The sequence below is a fragment of the Larimichthys crocea genome, chromosome II, assembly GCF_000972845.2.
Source record: "Larimichthys crocea isolate SSNF chromosome II, L_crocea_2.0, whole genome shotgun sequence".
Lineage (NCBI taxonomy): Eukaryota > Metazoa > Chordata > Actinopteri > Sciaenidae > Larimichthys > Larimichthys crocea.
The window spans coordinates 9,715,450-9,733,440 of NC_040012.1; the positions used below are offsets into that span (position 1 = coordinate 9,715,450).

Genomic DNA, 17,991 nt, shown 5'->3' on the forward strand with positions numbered 1-17,991 from the left:
AACCTTTATTGTCCTGTGGCGGGGAAAATTGCATTTTGAAGCCCAGGTAATAAAACTGAACTGGCTTCGTGACTTCAAACAATAGCAGTACAGAAGAAAACAAGGAATAGACTTTTTTCACAGCAGCTACTTTGACATGAAATAGTAGGGTCAACACAGGTGTTACCAATGATACTAATTAAGGACCCGTTCCATTCAGGTCTAACCGAGTCAGGGTGCTGCTGTGGTCCATGTTGGCTCACTGGAAGTCTCTGCTGCACTATATGGGACAGGACCTTAATTAGTACCATGAAAAACCCTACTATGTCATGTCAAAACGCTGCTGTGGAAAAAGGTCTATCGCTGCTTATAACGATGCACATTGCAGCCTGTTACTTAAGAGTTATCTTGAAAACGAAACTGACCATATTTCTAAAAATCTGACTGCACCTCTGTAGACATTTAAAAAAAAACAACTTAAGACATACTTCTTTAGCCAGGCTTTGACCTAAGGTGCCTGACCATTCACTGCTGAGTTTTTAGGTCCTGTCACTCCCTGTACTTTGTCTCTGGTGCTTATTTACTGTACAGTCTTATCTACTTTTACTGCAACTGTTCTTAATTATGCTTTTTTTTTACCCTATAGATCTTAATTTGACTTCTTATTTGTTCGTTGTTGTAGTTTTTGCATTTTATTCTTCTAATCTCTGTTTTTCATGCAACTGCTCTTTTACCTTAAGAACTAGTTAGTTGTTGTCTATTTCTGTTTTCACTCTCCTCTGTGAGGCACTTTGGGCTACAGTTCTGTATGAAAGGTGCCATAAAAAATAAATACAATGCAAGTCTTCACTTTAAACCCACCTGTTTAAAGTAGCCTTTTCCATCTGATTCAATTGCATTGTCCTATTTTAAAGATTTTAAATGTTGCTTGTAATTTGATAACTTTGATGGTCTTTTTGTTTGTTTCTGTTATTTGCTGTCTACTCTCATTTATTGTAGGTGTCCTTTGGTGACAGAAAGGCGCCTTAAAATAAAATGTTATTATTATTAAAGTAGCCTTTTCCATCTGATTCAATTGCATTGTCCTATTTTAACCTGTTTTAATGTTGCATTCTTGTAATTTGATTACTTTATGGTTCTTTTTGTTTGTTTCTGTTATTTGCTGTCTACTTCATTTATTGTAAGGTGTCCTTTGGTGACAGAAAGGCGCCTATGAATAAAATGTATTATTATTTAAAGTATAAAGTTTTTATGCATTTAAAGCCATTTCCAGGTTAGTTGATATATTTTATATCTATAATTATACCTGCATGTGCACACTGCCTGGATGTTCTGCTTGCAGACTTGAGCTTGTGTATCTCTGAACACTCAGCTTGTCTGTGACTTGTTTAACTTCTGCTGGGCTCATGTGACTGGCTGTCACATGATAGAGCGTGACGCCGTGTTGTAGTCGGTCAGCTGTTCGCTCAGGACAGTAGCTTGGGGTGAGTGATTCAACGCTGTTTTACTGCCGGTATTTCTTCATTAGAAGACAAAATAACGTGCATGATTTGTCTTAATCTGTCTTCATCACCTGTGTGTCCTTGTTGTCGTGTTGTCGTCGACAGACAGAGCGGACTCGAAGCTATGTTAGCGCGGCTAGCTTACGTTTGCATCCTCGGCTTGTTCTGCCAGTTGCTACCCGTGTTAACATAATTTCACACGTTTGGGTGTGTTTACATTTAGCACACTCCTAAATACAGCTTATATCACAGGTTGTGTATCGCGTTGTTTCGTCGTAGAAAGACCCTTGTGACATGTCGTGACATTGCGACTAAAGCTAGTTATCGAAGCTAGCGTGACCTGCTACCAACGGTTACAGAATCACGACCGTTTGTCAGCTCGCGAACTAACGTCTGAATTAAACGTTAAAATTTAAATATTTGTTTGATATTTCAGCCTCATGTCCAATTAAATGTTAAATTACTTGTAGGTCTAAAGTTCATATATATAGCTATTCGCTTTCCTCTTGGTGACAGCTGTGTAATGTTTGTTTAACTTTTATTTCAGCTAGTGTCTCTGACGTTGACCACTTGTTGTGCTCATGTCTTCCCATCCAGTCGCAGTTTCTGTCTTTGACATTAGACTGTGGTGATTTATAAGTTCATGATGGATATCCGCGGGGCTGTGGTGCTGCAGTCCCCACCAACATCATTGCTGCAAAGGCAGCTGAGGTGCGGGCCAATCTGGTGAACTGGCAGTCCTACCTGCAGTAAGTATTCAATTACAACAGCCACATCATGTTAATATACTGCTCATTAGACACCTGATTAGGTGCATCTAAACACACCACACATTCATACACTGACTGGCTGCCATGCAAGCACATTTTATATATCATAAATATATCATAGATATATTTATGCATAGGGGGTGGGACAAGGGAAAAATGGCATTTTAAGGGGGTACTCCAGACTTATTTGGTATTGTTAAAACTCCTTTCAAGCATTGTTTTCTCTCAGTTTTTTAGACTTGGTCTCAAGACAAGTAAATTTACTCAGAAACTACATGTTAGTATTTTGTATGTGCATTATTCAAAATTTGATGGGTGGGAAGTAAAATGTCCTCCAATTCTGGAATGACGTATGATGTGTGTGTATATATACACACACATTCATACACCAATCGCATTCGGCGTCTTGCTCAAGGCACCTCGACACGCGACCGGAGGAACCAGGGATCGAACCGTCGATCATCTGATAATACAACAGAATTGCCATTGCATTTATGAAGCTTATAAATGTTTGTTTGTCCACACCATTTACATTCTGCTTCACAAAGTCTTCTTTCAGTCTCTATTGACATAAGTTAGAACAAAATGCACATATAAGATGCATATTTTTGTTGTGATATTGTATTAAAGTCAGCATCAAATCAAATTTTATTTGTGTAGCCCAAAGTCACAAAGTACATTTGCCTCGGAGGGCTTTACAATCTGTGCCGGGAGTGACACCTTCTGTCCTTAGACCCTCGGTTCGAGTTAGGAAAAAACTTGCCCACAAAAACCCTGTCAAGCAGTTAATCCGTCAGCACATCAACCTTCTGAATATCAGTGTAGAGTGCCCGCTAAAATCAGCTTTGCTCTAGTTCCTGTGTTGTGATTCACTGTCTTGAGTGATAACTTCCTCTTGAGCCACATTATCATCTCTTTAAAAAATCATCTGCTGACTTGATTCCTTGTTTCAGTTAGTATGGACATACTATGAGCATGTTCTTACTTAGCTGTCCACCTTTGTGGATCGTACGGTGCGTTTTAACTCGAGCGTGTGGTATTTCCACATTAATTTCCATTATGTGCGAGCTGCCTTTGCAGTTTAAAATAGCTGCTTGTGACAAAGTCAAGCCTTCAGTGAGAGGGACAGCAGCTTGTGTGTGCTGATGTCTTGGTCAAATGGCAAAGAAAGTGTTTTGAATGCCTCATGAATAATCAATAGAAAGATCACTCTTTATTAGCCAACTCACTGTTGGCCAAATGTGTGATGCTTCTAACATGGCAATGTCCTGATGAATTCTCTTCCAGGAGTCAGATGATTTCATCGGAGGACTGTGAATTCACAAGAAATTTGAAGTGGCCAACTCTGAGGAGAAAACAGGTCATTCTGACCAATGAAGGACATCAGGTATCTTTTATATTTGATATTTATATCTGTGCATTTTCCTCAAGCAGTTCTCCTTTTAGATTTACTTACAGATTTAAACTTGATGTTTAGTTCACAACCTTTCACAACTATGGGACAGAGAGACATTACATTAAGAAGTATATTCTTATACTATCTTTTTTTGGATTGTGCCTATGTGTACATACTAATTCGGATACCTGGAGCCTGTACTTTGTGAAATTGTGCTTACGTATGTGTGTTGTGCAGTTCCACTTCAGAAGGCTTTAAACCACCTACATTTTCCACCTCTCCACCTGCATATACACTATTTATTTTTTTACCCTTTAAACCTGTCACCTCGGTTCATATAAATTTCCTAACTGCCACAGTGCTGTGAAATTCCTGTAGGCTGACTTCACAGACACTGTCTGCTTGCTTTTGTGACGTGAGGGAGTTTATGGACTGTTTTTAGAGGCACCAGGAGAATAAAAGCCAAGGCAATTTGTTCAATTTATCAATTGGTACATGGATGGTGGTCTTTGTCCTGTGTCTCTGAGATTGTATTTATTTTGTTTTTGCTCAGTGTGCGAAGACTTTTCTGAACCTGATGGCCCACATCTCCAAGGAGCAGACAGTCCAGTACATCCTGACCCTGATTGATGACACTCTGCAGGTACACACTCACACAGACTCTGGACAAATAGGCATGTACGGTTAAAAAAAAAGCACAGCAGGACCTTGGTCAGAAAACCTGTTAGAATCAACAACGTTTAACCTTCACCAGGGAAGAGTTTTGATTTAGGTTTCTGTCAGGGCGATGTCATGATTTTTTAAAAGGACACACGAGGAAATAGGACATAATTGTCAATTGAACATTGAGTTCTCCCTTTTCCTTAGATCTTAGAATAAACTGAGGGTTGTTTATTAATTATTTTATTAAAAACAGAAGATTACATCTTCCAGATTTGGAAAGGTGTTGATTCTCACCTAAATTATTAAGCCTTGATTCATTTCTAAGTTCGTTTTTGTGTCCTACAAAATAAATAAGTAGATAAAAATATGCACTTGTGCAAACCTGAGTAATTATGCAGAGTTGGACTTCTCTTCTTCTAAAACACATGTATCAGCATGTTTCTTTAGTAAGAAGTTTGTAAAGATCAGTCAGTTTCTCTAGCTGTGCAGAAAATTGGATCTTAAGATTTTAAATCAATCGTGTTTCAGGAGAACCATCAGCGCGTGAACATCTTCTTTGATTACCGCTAAAAAGACGAAGAACACGCCTGGTCCTATTTTCTTCCAATGCTGAATCGTCCGACCTTTTCACCGTCCACATGGTGAGTTAAGAGATAGTAAGCATTTTTCAGAGTATGTTAAATGCAAATATATGAGTCACCTAACAACCCAAGCTGTCCCTAAAACATTAGACTTGTTAGTTGTTGCATATAAAATCCAGATTCAGGCCGTATTTTACTATTGATAAATTTAATCACTATCATGAGGAACATTGTCAGTGTGTAGACTAAACAAGGTCAGCATACAGTATATTCACACAGGGCTGTGAACTAACAGCAACTTTTGCAGCAGTAACATCGTCCATGTACGATTTAAAGGTCCAGTGTGTAGAATTAAATGGTATCAAGCACTGAGTCTGAAGATCCCTACGAAACCCCCATATAGAGCCAGTTTTTAGTTTGTCTCTTCTGGGCTACTGTAGAAACACAGCAGTCGCTGTAGATAATTAACACTCATTCTCACACAAACAATGATATTTTAAAGGCGATTATACACAAATCAAAACATAGTTATGAATATGAGTTAGTTTCAAAGCCAGAGTCCAGACTGAAAAGGCCCAGTCACCAATTCACACTACTATTGTCTGTGTCTGTAGTTAATGTCCATGTAGAGACTGATCATTTGTAGTTTTTCTAGAACCACAAGTCAGTGTATCGGGTTTTAAATTACCAGGTGGAAGTTCTAAAGCTGTCAGTGTGAATGATTCAGAAACTCTACTCCCTTGTTGTCTTTTTAATAATTTACCAGCCTTGCCCAAAAAAAGCCAAAAAGTGAAGGCCGCTGCAGTGAAACCGATACAACCAAAGGGACTGTCTGTGCCTGCTGCCAAAACACAGACAAGACTACAAATAATACCTAGAAGCAAAACAATCCTTGACAGGAGGGCAGGCAAAGTATTATTACTGTGAATATCTTCAACTTCCCTGATGAGCTACAGCCAATCAGTTACAATCAGCAGCTTTATCAGCTAACGTTGTACTTTAACTCTGTGGCTTTGTGAGCTGAAGTTAGATGATTGCTCACACTGAAGAGCTTTGATCAGTTTTTATCCTTGTGAGTCTGTAATGAGCGCCCCGACCACGTGCAACGCGTCAAAAGCTTGTTGGTAACCCGGACTGGCACCACAGTTGCCAGTAGAGTGTCTGTCTATATTAATGGCTGCATGTACATATATGTGGCCATATGTTTGCTGTACAAAGTCCATTTACCAACGTGTTTTAATCCATTGTATTGCATGGGAATTCATCAAGGAGCATATACAATCACAAATGAATCCACGTCTGTCACTAGTCTTCCTCTCTGTCCATCTCACTCAGACACTAAGACCTCCTGGCTTAATCTGGCCTAAGCTGGTGAGACGCAGTAAAGCACAGAGGAATCAGGATTGCATCCAGTGAGAACATTGTCCTAATCCCCTTCTGCCCTCTCCTTTGTAAACACTCTTCTCTTCGTCAGGGTCACTGATGCTTTTTTCCCCTCCTCTCTCTCTGTCACAATGTGCTTCTGGAGACACGCCGGGAAAACATAGAGGAAAGGAGCAAGGAGCGTGGATTTCTTATGATCTCAAAGAGACCGGAGCCTCACGTGGCGAGTGAGGCTTCATGGACGGAGCATGCCATGTGCTAGCGCGGTGAGACAGTGGGAGATCAGGCCCACGTCTGCTCTGCGGTGGATCAGACACACCAGGGCCCTGATGTGGCAGTGGATACGGGGACTGGCCCGGGCCTGCCGGCATAGTGTTGGATACCGCATGAACTACAATGACCAGATCCAAGAAGAACAGGAGATGGTGTGCCTTGAGGTATGGACTTATTAATATTTTACTGTTTTTGAGGATAGCCTCATTATCACACCACTGATTATTAGTTTTCATTGAACAAATACAGTCAAAAGTCACAAACCAGTCAAGTAAAACTACTTTAATTTGCTCATGGTACATATTTCAGAAACCTTGTGAATCACAGCACACTAATTGGTGTGTTGCTTGTTTGTTGTCGCACTAACAAGCTGCAACACATAACCTCAGTCATTAAAATGTTCTGTCAGAAATAAAAGATTTCTAATTTGTATTCGTATAGATCTCCACACATCTCTTAAATGATCTTTGTTTCATTTCATTAATCACCTACAGAACATAAAATATCCTTCAAACTGTCACTTGTTATTGTTGTTGTTGTTGTCATTGCAACGAGATTGCTCCTGTCTGAGCGTCAGCAGCTTTTTTTTTTTTTTTGCTTCTTGCCAAACCTCTATTTAGGGAAGCACTTCCTGTCTGAAGGAGGCTTAAGAAGATTAAAAGAAGAAGATAGTGTGTCTTGAAATAGTGTGATACCGGTCATTAGAAATCCTAAACAAAGTTGCAGTCACACAGAAGGTCAAAACACATGACGGGTTATATGTGTGGATGTCCCGATGCAATATTTAATAGGCAACAAATAAGTGAGGTGTGAGTTCATTCGGTTTCTAAAAATAGTCCAAAGAAGGGATTTTTCTCGGAGTTCGGCAGCAGAATCATTCTTAGTAAGTGGATAAATAAAGATTTCCGATAGCTCTCTGTAGTAAGGAGAACTATGTTACTATTCGCGGAGGGGAAGGGAATGTAAGGGAGCCGTGAGGACACAGGAGCTGCTCCCAGAGCTGAGTGGGAGGACAAAGGAGTCAGTTCAGGTCATTAACATATGCATTTCACAGAAGTGTTGCTTTGCTATACATCTGAAAGCAGAACTGGACTTTTTGTGACCCTCAGACTTTACATTTTATACGACGACTTTTTAAAAAAGACTTCTGGAGTTCCCCTTTAAGTGGAAAACACACACACGGGTAGATGTTAATATCAAGACTTGCAAACAGGCTTTTATTAGTTTATACACATATATAGACACATTCTCCACAACAGACAATATGATATGATATGATATGATATGATATGATATGATATGATATGATATGATATGATATGATATGATATGATGATCAGCTCCATAAAGTGTCCCATTTTTTAAATGTCATTACATATTGTAGTTCTTATTACACAGTACGCAATGAAGAGCTGACAGGAGAGAGAAAAGGGGGATGTTGTGCAACAAATGTTCCCAGTCAGACTCAAACCAGAGACACAGCAATAGACCTTTTTCACAGCAGATATTTTGACATGTGACACTGAAGCAAAGGTGTAAATAAAAAGCTCAATGGTGGCTGTGTTTCATTTATACCAGCTGATTTTTTGGTATTGCACATGCTGGCTCACTGTTTCCATCTGTGCCTTTCATGGTATATATATGTGTGAAAAGGTTTTTTATATGGTCTTAGATCTCTAGGCCACCAGGACACCTTTTTAGATCAGAGTTTACACTAAATTACAGATTTGATTGAATATCACGCATACAGACACATCCACACAAGTCAGCTTTGACACTGATGACCAGTCACGCCCAGTTTTTATTGTATTGCGTTGCCCGTAGATACACATGTATTCATACATCTCTCATTCATAATCTTGTCCCCCAGTTTATGATATTTAGTTAAGTTCTTTTTATAGCAGCAATTCTAAACAACTGTGTAATAAATGTCATCCATTCACAGGTCATCGCTTTAGATTATTATAATTTTATGACCTCTATGACCTTTAAAGATGACTTGTTGTTATACAGTCTAGACATAATTACAGAAATGATAACTGTCGCGTCCTGATAAAGACTATGTCCCCTAACATTAATTTCAGGGTCCTTGTCAGTAGTCCAAAGAGAGCATTGGTCGACTTATTGATGATCTAAAGAGCTCCTACATACTTGAAAACTGTACAGATAATCGAAATTATACATGGAGATATGATATGAACATATCCTGACCCTGAGTCCAGGTTCAGTGGAACCCTGGAGCAGTTTAGGAGGTTCGGTGACTGAACTGATGGAAATGTAATATCAGCTAGACTCCAGTTACCTGCTCACACAGCAAAACAGAGACACTTGAAAAGCTTCTTCCCTCCAGTCAACAGGATGGTGAGCTCCTGACATCTGTATATCCTCGTCCTTGTCTCGCACATCGTCCTCGTGAATGTTGCTCTGCACAGTTGCATTCAAGCGTGCACAAAATATAGTCTACCTTAGAAATATGTACATTTTTATATACAGCACATATTTATATTGTTTTATCATGTTGGTAATGTTAATCTAATGACTATTCTTTATTACACACCAACCTTTTTAGCTCGGTCCTGCAGTGCATGAGTAATACATTTAAATCTTGAACCTTAAATCAGTGATGGCATATCTGCCTCAACTATTTCAAACCCATTATGTATTTGTTGGATGATGTATGGTGTTGTTATTTGTATTTTTCTGTCCCCTGGAACTGAAATTTATTTAAAATGTTGCAGCAAATATCATTTATAATGATGACATTCAAGAAAAAGGTCAGATAGAAATCCTGTGTGTGCAAAGCTACAAAAATGTTTCCCCCTGTGAGGACGCTCTTTAAAACAAGCCCAACTGAATTGTGTTTAGCCCTAACTGATAGAGGTAATTTGGACAATCAGTTTGCACGGAGACATATTGCCCAGAGTTATGTCGTTAAAAGTAAAAAACAAAAGAACAGATGACTGTGTAACTTGGTTACGATGATTAAGACACCGATTCCGCTTTATTAAATTGAGGCTGACATTTACAGTAAAAAGAGCAACTTAATCAACACACCTGGAGGAAACTCAGGAGAGAAATTCATAATTAGAACAGTAATGTGAGCAGGAAATCGAAAGGAGAGAAAATAAATTATGTCTCCTTTATTCTGCTGGCTGTGATTGGACAGTTCATCTTCACCTTCATAAAAATGTTCACAGATGCCATGCATGATCTCTTGAGGTGTTAAGGTGGTAACACACTTCCTCTCCGGTGCCTGTCTGCATATTGAGCTCCAGTGATTGAATCTACTGTTAATTCTATCTTCCTCAAAGCTTCACAATGCTTTGAATCCCCTTAATCACATATTGAAAAGACTTTCATTCATCCTGTCACCCAGCTCAGGCGTCCTACTCCTCCATGTGACCTTGTGTGTTCAGACTCCCTCCTCCACTTGGCATTGTGCCCTCAGAGGGAAAAGTCTGCGCGTTCGTCGAATCACAAAAGCATAAATAATCATTCGTTGCTTGCGTGTGCATGTATCAATCTCACATGGCTATTTGTGGGTCTGTGTTGCATAACATGAACACAGGGGAAGGTGTTAAATGAAGTGTTGTGGAGAAAGTCACATGTTCATATCTCTTGAGGGGAATAAAGATGTGTGGATGCTCGGGGCACGCCCCAGTTCAGCACAGTCAGAAAGTAATTAATCTGGACAAGGAAAGAAATCTATTTCTTTACCCCTCTTTCTTTTTTTTTTTGAGGGGGGGCAAAATAAGAGATGAATGCCTACTGTAATCCATGTGCGCTTCACTAGGCAGTATCATAGAACAGTACCAGGTCTGTGCAGGGACACTGTGAGAAGAGTTCTCCACTCAGTTTTGTGTTACATTTTGCAGCATTTCTTATTGCAGTCTGGTAAAATTCATATCTGTGGCGTCAAAGATCATCTCGACTGACAATATGAGACAGACATCAGAAGTGTGTTGGTGTAAATTAAGAAGATAATTACTTAAAAATGCAGTATGTTGTACTAGACTTTTGAAGAATAGGCAGAGTGCCATCTGCTGTTTGAGCAAAGCAAGACATGACATGCACCTACAAAGCAAAAGTATTAATAAAGGCATATAGTGAATTGCATTGAAAGATATGTGTGGTACATCACATTACCTTGATTCTGTATCAGACGGCATTTACACTGATAGTATACTGTGTTATACTCACACAGGCATGTCAAACATTAGGGATCACATTAAAGCAAACATGCCTTCCACACACACTCATATGAACATTGAAGCTCCATATGTCAGTCAGCCCTTTACTATCATGTGGAGAACATCGAGCTACCTTCAGATGGCAGTGTTGTCGTCTACATCATGAAAGGTTGCAGGCCTGTGCTCTAATGTAGATTACACTAGAGCCTGGTGATCATCTGTAAAAGATATATATATATATATATATAAACTAAATGCTCATGTACAACAAGTCAGGATGTGCTGTAAATAACTTGCCAGGGAGGAATTGCAACCTGTGATTTGATTTAAGGGTTATTTAACAGATTGTTGCCAAGGGGGAAGCAAAGCAACAGATGTAATATCTATTACTGATTTACTAAATTACAGCTGCCATCCTTGGGTAGTCTTTCAAATTCAAGGTTTATACAACGAAACAGACAAACGGATGCAACAGATTGATGATAGGAACAACAGAAATGTATACAGGATTAAAACTCATCCAGTGTTGCCAGTGAAATGTGAAACAGTAGAAATATAAGACCTAAACTCCACAAATGCTATCAACTTGGCTGTTAAAGTTGGAAACAAGTGCTGCACTCAGATCTGCTGCTTGCTGTTTCAGCACCACAGACAGCGACTTGAGGCAGAGGCTCTTCGGCGCATGTGCAAACAGCGAAATCGTGACTTTTTTTTTGGGATTATAATCCTGAATATGATTTAAAATGTTTTGCATCGTGTACATAGATATAATGTAAGGAGAGCTCAGGTGGAGTTTGTGCGCCTGCTGATGTTCATTTATAGACTCAAATGTGCAAGCCCATCCATCTTTGTGATAAACTGACAACCACGCAGCCTCTGTTGCTTGAATTTCTAGAGTCTCTGGCACACAAGGCAGAGTAAAGGAGCTGCACTGTAAACCTGTGCCATACTGTCGGGGTTTACTCTCTTCACTGGGCTACTACAAGTTGGAGGGAAGACGCATGCGTACTGACTTGAAGCAGCCGGTCGGGAAAAAAAGCCTTATGTGCCATCGGATGTAATCAAGGCAAAGAATTACCTCTTCTCGCTGTGCATACATGGTGAAATTGTAAGTACTGGTAGCAAACCGATGTATCATTGCACGGACATTTCGTGAGCGGAGCGTTTGGGGGCCGTTCCCCGGCGTTTTAAATGGCATGTCACTATCTTGGTGTACAGCGGGGCTTTTAACAGATCTAGGCAGTGTCTTTTCGGTGGTTGTCCAGGGCGATGAAGCTCTACGGTTCTTCATGGTGGCACTTTCCATTGATGTGATGTGTGTTGCTAATGCAATGGTCTCTGCTGCTGTTTTAAAAAATCCGTCCAAAGGGAACCAATTTCAATCCCAGTTTGTCGTTCACATTTCTGTGCTTACAGTTAAGAAGCGGTTTGGTTTATTTGGTGTTATCATGATTTACCCTTTTTTTTTTTCTCTTTTTTTTTTTTTTTTTTTTTTGAATGGATACGACCACCCCCACCCCCCATTTCATCGTCTATAGCTGTTGAGTCAAGCCATAGCGTACTTGCAATTGTGTCAGCGTTGAAAGCACCCGACACCTAACGCGTAAAATATGCCATTTGGCACGAAAGACGCACGAAATCTGCAGCTGAAACCAACTCTGATCTGAGTAATAAAAAAAGAATAGAAGAAAAAAAAAAGGAAAGAGAGAAAGAAAGAAGCGCGCTCGGATCCATTTTAGAAATGACCAAATGGTATTGTATTCACTGAAAGGCTGTGATAGAGCGATGCTGCGGTTATAGATTTGCAAGCTGCGCCTTCGCCTCCCCCCTCCCTCCCATGTACCAAATCTCCTGACATTTTTTTTTTTTAAGCATCGTTTCTTGTGTCAGGTAGTAGCCGGATGATGCCGTTGTTATGTGTGTGTGCGTGTGTGTGTGTGTGCGTGTGTGTGTGTTGGGTTGAGCGACAGCTTTGTTACATAAATGATCTGACAGGATTTGGCAGTTGTCTGACCTGGTGATGACACATTTGTTAAAATCAGACAAGAAAGAAGTCATTCTGTGAATATAGGCCTTCAAACCTTCATGGAGATTCTGTTGAACATAACACAGTAGTAAATATCCAATGAAGATGGGAAATGTAGCCTAAAGATGCACGACAAAGTGTGTACTAATTCAAAAATAGACATGATTTTCATGTGCCTTTTATAGCGAACATCTTACACACACCATTTTGGATTATTTGGACATTAAGGCTGTGTTCAAAAATCAATCCAGACTGATCAACATGCATTTTCCACATGCAGTTAGTATGTATGAGGTAACATGCAGCCAGTTTTGAGATTAGAGGAGCAGAAACGTGCAGGACGGGTGCATATTTGGCAGCAGGAGAAACAAAACCAGCAAATGATTCGTCCATACTTTTGCCCTGAATAGAGCAAACGGCATTCCTTTACAGTGTGGCCTCTGGGCATGCCAGCACACGCTGCAGCCAGAGAGCAGCAGCACACAAATACATAGGTGTCAACTGGTGAGTGGTAAATTGAATAAATCTAATTAATCGTTACCATGGTGAAAGTGATCAAAAAATGGATGCACTGGTGGATAATTTCACACTGGTGTTTGGTCTCGTTCTCCTCACTATGTGTTTTGCACTTGTATCTTGACCTGCAATGCATGTGTATGAAAACCTCAGTTAAATACCATTCCTGACATCTAAAAGCTAAACTCGGTGCTTCTCCTCTTGTCTGTAGCCCATGGGATCAGAGCGGATGGAGATGCGAAAGAGGCAGATGTCGGTGCAGCAGGAGTCGGCAGCGGGGGGAACTGCACCGGCCCAGCAGGGCCAGCCGGGCCAGGCCAACCCACGGGGCTCAAATGCATGTTGCTTCTGCTGGTGCTGCTGCTGTAGCTGTTCCTGGTAGGTCTTTCTCTCCCTTCCTCTCCACCAGAGAACTCACTCAGCATGGCCGACATTATTGCACACAGGACAGCACAGCCTGAGCTACTGTGTCTCAGCAGCAGGCTTCGGCTTGTGTCTTATGTTCTTGATATTTTTACATGTGATCTGTGGACTCGTGTCCTGCAGCCGTGTTGAACATGCCTAAACATCAGCTAGTTATCTGCTGTCATTGTCAGAGGAATGTCTGCAGAATTTTTGGCTCGGGGAATTTGACTCTCATTATATTTTGACAGTGCAGACAGCACATTTAAAACAATTCAGATACAGACATACAGCTAAACAAATATTAAGCAATTAGTAGGAGCTGAACAACAGTCTATGTATACAATATAGTGAGAATTTATGTATCTGTCTGCTTTATCTACATATATAATGAGCATTTTTATCATCCGTTATTGTCTCACTTAATCATATTTGAATTGTTTAGTTCATAAAATGTCAGAAAATTGTGAAATATATCCATCTCATTTTCCCAGACCCAAGGTGATGTCCTTAAATAGCTTTCAATCTAAAACCTAAAGATATATTTAGTTTACTATCATAGAAGGCGAATAACTAATATTATATTTCAGAGTCTGAGGTTGTTTTTATGTGTATATATACATTCTGTTTAGATGTGTGTATTGGGGTGAAGATATCTTTTATATGTTATTATAGTGTTTATGTTACACTTCATAACAACTTTTGCTGTCACATGTTACATTTCCATGTCACCATTAGGAATGAAGACCGGGATGAGAGGAGCCGAAAGGCTTCTTATGACGTCAAAGAAGGGACCTCAGACTGTGAAGACTGGTCAGTTGGTTTCACTGCGCAAAGAAAATGACAAATCTGCAAAACATACGCATGGAAAAATAAATGTTCACTTGTTGCCCATGCTCTCTGCAGTCCTAAACCCACGCTGGAGGATGTGCGCTCATGGGGGCAGTCGTTTGACAAGCTGATGTGCTGCCCAGCGGGGAGGAACTCCTTCCGACAGTTTCTTCGCACCGAGTTCAGCGAGGAAAACATGCTCTTCTGGTTAGCCTGTGATGAATTCAGCAAAGAGGCCAATAAGAGTGCGATAGAGGAGAAGGCTCGGGTCATCTACGAGGACTACATCTCCATCCTCTCGCCTAAAGAGGTCTGACAGCTCTCGATAACACTGTGTTATTAAAAATATGTTGATTTCAATGGTGAAAACTGACTTAGAATTAGATGAGAAGATTGATACGTTGTACTTGCTCTCCTTCCTTAACTTACCCTTGTTCTTGACTCTCAGGTGAGCCTTGACTCCCGCGTGCGCGAGGCGATCAACAGGAACATGCAGGAACCCACCTTGCACACGTTCGACGACGCCCAGCTGCAGATCTACACACTAATGCAAAGAGACTCGTATCCCCGCTACATGAACTCCCCAGCCTACAAAAACCTGCTCAACACTCTGTCAGAGCAGTCCCCCGAATCTTAGGGTGGTGATGACCTGTGATCTTTTAACTGTCTTTATTCCCTCCTCTCCTCCCCCCTCAACCCCCGCATCCTTATTCCCCTTTTTAAAAAAAAAAATTTCTTTGTATGTTCAGTGTAGGATTACATAAACCGGGCCTCGGGCCTGGCCCCTACCAGGGATCTCAGCGCTATTGTGATCTGCACCTGACCGAAGACACTCAGGTCTCAAAATCTCCCGAGGGCTCGACATCACAAGTACTGCTACTGATCAACATAGCAAAACACTCCAAAGGAATATGAATACATTTTGTTTCTGTTTCCTTTTTCTTTCTTTTGATAGAAATAATCTATTTTATTTGTGTTCAGAGTTTTTTATGGTCTGTTGTTTTTTTGTATGATTGTTTGGGGGGAAAAAATGATTCCTACTGTAGACTATATATTTATGAGTTTGTAAATAGAAAAAAAAATGGAATTGTGGGTATTTTATGTAGAAACGCCTGGTTCTATTTACTGCGTATGAAAATCAAAGCTCAAGTCAAAGGCTACATGTTAGCTCTACTTGCAGGCAGCTTTGTGGGGTACTGTATGATTTGGTTTCACCCTGTTTTGTTACCTAACCTCACACTTTGGTACCTGTGACAGCGACTTGGCAACTCCAGTTCATGCAGAAACTGTGCGTGAGTGAAACTGCTAAAAGTGTGGTTATCTGTGAAGTAACAGAAAGTGACAATAGCTCTTGTCATGGTGTGCAATTTGTTTCCTTAAGAAACTAAAATCAGTGATGGAAGGGTATTTTTCAACTTTCTTTACTCCATCTTAGCCACAGAAGATTGCCTATTTAGGATAGTTTTTGTTCATTCAAGTGTTACTCAATGCACACCTCATAGGTTTAATATAGTTTTACCAGTGTGATAAAAGAATCTAAGTAATTCTATTTACCAGATAAAGTATTTTTTATTTATATCTATTGCCAATAAAGAAAAACCAACAAGTACAAATTATATTGAAGTCCTATGGTGGAGTTAACTATACGGTTAGGTTAGGTTAGGTAGGTAAATTTGGGTAACACTTTATTTTAAAGGTCTGTAATTAATTTTGCCTATGAAAAATAACAATATCTTTGAAAGACGTGTTCCTCTTTAATCCAAGCAAATATGCATTCCTTATTCATGTATGATTGGATACTTAAAGGAAGGGTACGATTTTAAATGAAGGAATATTAACACCTCTTATTTGTGTGCTAAATGTAAAGCTACAGCCACAGGCCAATCAGCTCATCTTAGCACAAATACTGGAAACAGAGGGAAACAGCTAGCCTGTGCCTCTGCCCAAATTAACAAAATCTTGAATAGGAAAAGCTCGATAATTAACATAATAGCTTGTATGTTTAATCTGTACAAACAATTGTGTAGAGACTCCAGGAAGTTACTGCTTCACCTAAAACAGCCATTTCTTAGATTTTTACAATTTGCATGGACTTAACAAACAAGATATGATGTTATGTATGTATAGATGGGCTTATAGGAGTGTCTGTTTACCCCCTGTTCCCAGTCTTTATGCTAAGCTTAGCTAATTGGCCGCTGTCTCTAGCTGGATGTTCATCTTACAGATATGACAGTGGTGTTGATTTTCTCATCTAATGAAAGCAAATAAGAGTATGTAATTCTATATGTATTCTAACTTGTACATTTGCCTGGAGACAAATTTGACATTTCTTCAAGTTTAGATAACAATTATTTTGAATTAATTGGAATTATCTTTGGTAAACTTCTCAAAAAATTACAGACAAGTAAAATAAAGCGTCACCAAAACGTTGCGAGATTGACGATTTTGGACAGCAGGTGGAGTCATTTGCGTATCATCCTGCAAGGTTTTCGACTTGAAAAATTGCCCACCTGCAATATGAAGTTGACTTCTGATCGAAATCGACTCTGGGGGTCAGGCCAGGTTAGCAGCAACACCAAAGCTACCACGTAAACTGTGTTCATACGCTCATCGAGAGCCTTTCCATTGACTACAATTGGAGTTGCCAAGTGTTAAATACTTTTATGTATTCTGATAGTTTTAGTTGAATTACTTTGTTGCCTCACAAACATGTCACTCAAAGACAAGATCCTCACATGGGGAAGTGCCTTGACATTCAATTTTATGACATCTTTCTCATGGGCAACAGTTGTTTTCAGACTTTTGCCATAAAGGTGGTTACTGGAGCACGAGACCAGTTTACTGGAAATTGTCCCTTTCTTTGGCCAAATTATCGCATGTGTTTTGTCTTGATTCCTTAGTCGTGACCACATCAGTCCATTCTGATAGCGCTACCAAACAGTATGGCAGAGGGTGATGACAACACATGTCTATTTGCTGAGGACAAACAAAGATCAATGGATAGGGCTGGTTGATCTGAACTCCTTGCCAACCTGTGTGCTTCACGGTGGCACTTCTACTTGTCTTAGAGTTAACTTTAACTTACTATGTGCAATTTGAGCTGATGGATACACCGCGCAGATCAACCTCAAAACACAATCTAAGCCAATGGTTTGGAGTGATGCCTATAAATGTTGTTTCCTCTTCTGTTTACTATATGAAATGTGTTATTTTGCGCTGAGTTTACTGAAGAATACATTTTTAAAAAACAAATAATGTGAATGTTTACAGTATATGGTTTAGTTTTTTTTTTTCTGCTACTCTCCAAGAAAATAATGACTTGTGGGCATTTTGATTGAGATAAAATAAAGCACAATAATTTTACTGACTCTGGTATGATTTGATCACAACAACACATCAATTGCTAAAACTTTCCTGGAAAAAAAAGCAACATATCAAAATATTGTTCTGACTTGTCACTTTACCTTACTGAATTGAGA

The 17,991-nt window shown here is 39.8% G+C and overlaps 2 protein-coding genes across 4 annotated transcripts in view; both read left to right on the forward strand.

Moving 5' to 3' along the window:
• Nucleotides 1–17,860, forward strand: part of rgs20 (regulator of G protein signaling 20) — a 20,808-nt gene extending 2,948 nt beyond the window's left edge. The window contains exons 1-6 of one of the 3 annotated variants that reach the window (XM_010729264.3): nt 6,234–6,303; nt 6,420–6,711; nt 13,491–13,657; nt 14,420–14,494; nt 14,588–14,822; nt 14,961–17,860. In XM_010729264.3, the coding sequence (XP_010727566.2) occupies nt 6,523–6,711; nt 13,491–13,657; nt 14,420–14,494; nt 14,588–14,822; nt 14,961–15,149 (855 nt within the window). In that variant the 5' untranslated portion in view covers nt 6,234–6,303; nt 6,420–6,522 and the 3' untranslated portion in view covers nt 15,150–17,860. Of the gene's footprint in view, nt 1–6,233; nt 6,304–6,419; nt 6,712–11,547; nt 11,846–13,490; nt 13,658–14,419; nt 14,495–14,587; nt 14,823–14,960 lie in introns of those variants that run through there. The other 2 variants (XM_027290042.1, XM_010729265.3) reach the window with 2 other exon arrangements.
• LOC113747965 (V-type proton ATPase subunit H-like) lies at nt 2,121–4,895 on the forward strand. The gene is made up of 4 exons (XM_027290049.1): nt 2,121–2,230; nt 3,539–3,638; nt 4,201–4,290; nt 4,839–4,895. The coding sequence occupies exons 2-4, from the start codon at nt 3,546–3,548 to the stop codon at nt 4,878–4,880; spliced, it is 225 nt and encodes a 74-aa protein (XP_027145850.1). The 5' UTR covers nt 2,121–2,230; nt 3,539–3,545; the 3' UTR covers nt 4,881–4,895.
• Nucleotides 17,861–17,991: the final 131 nt, after the last annotated feature.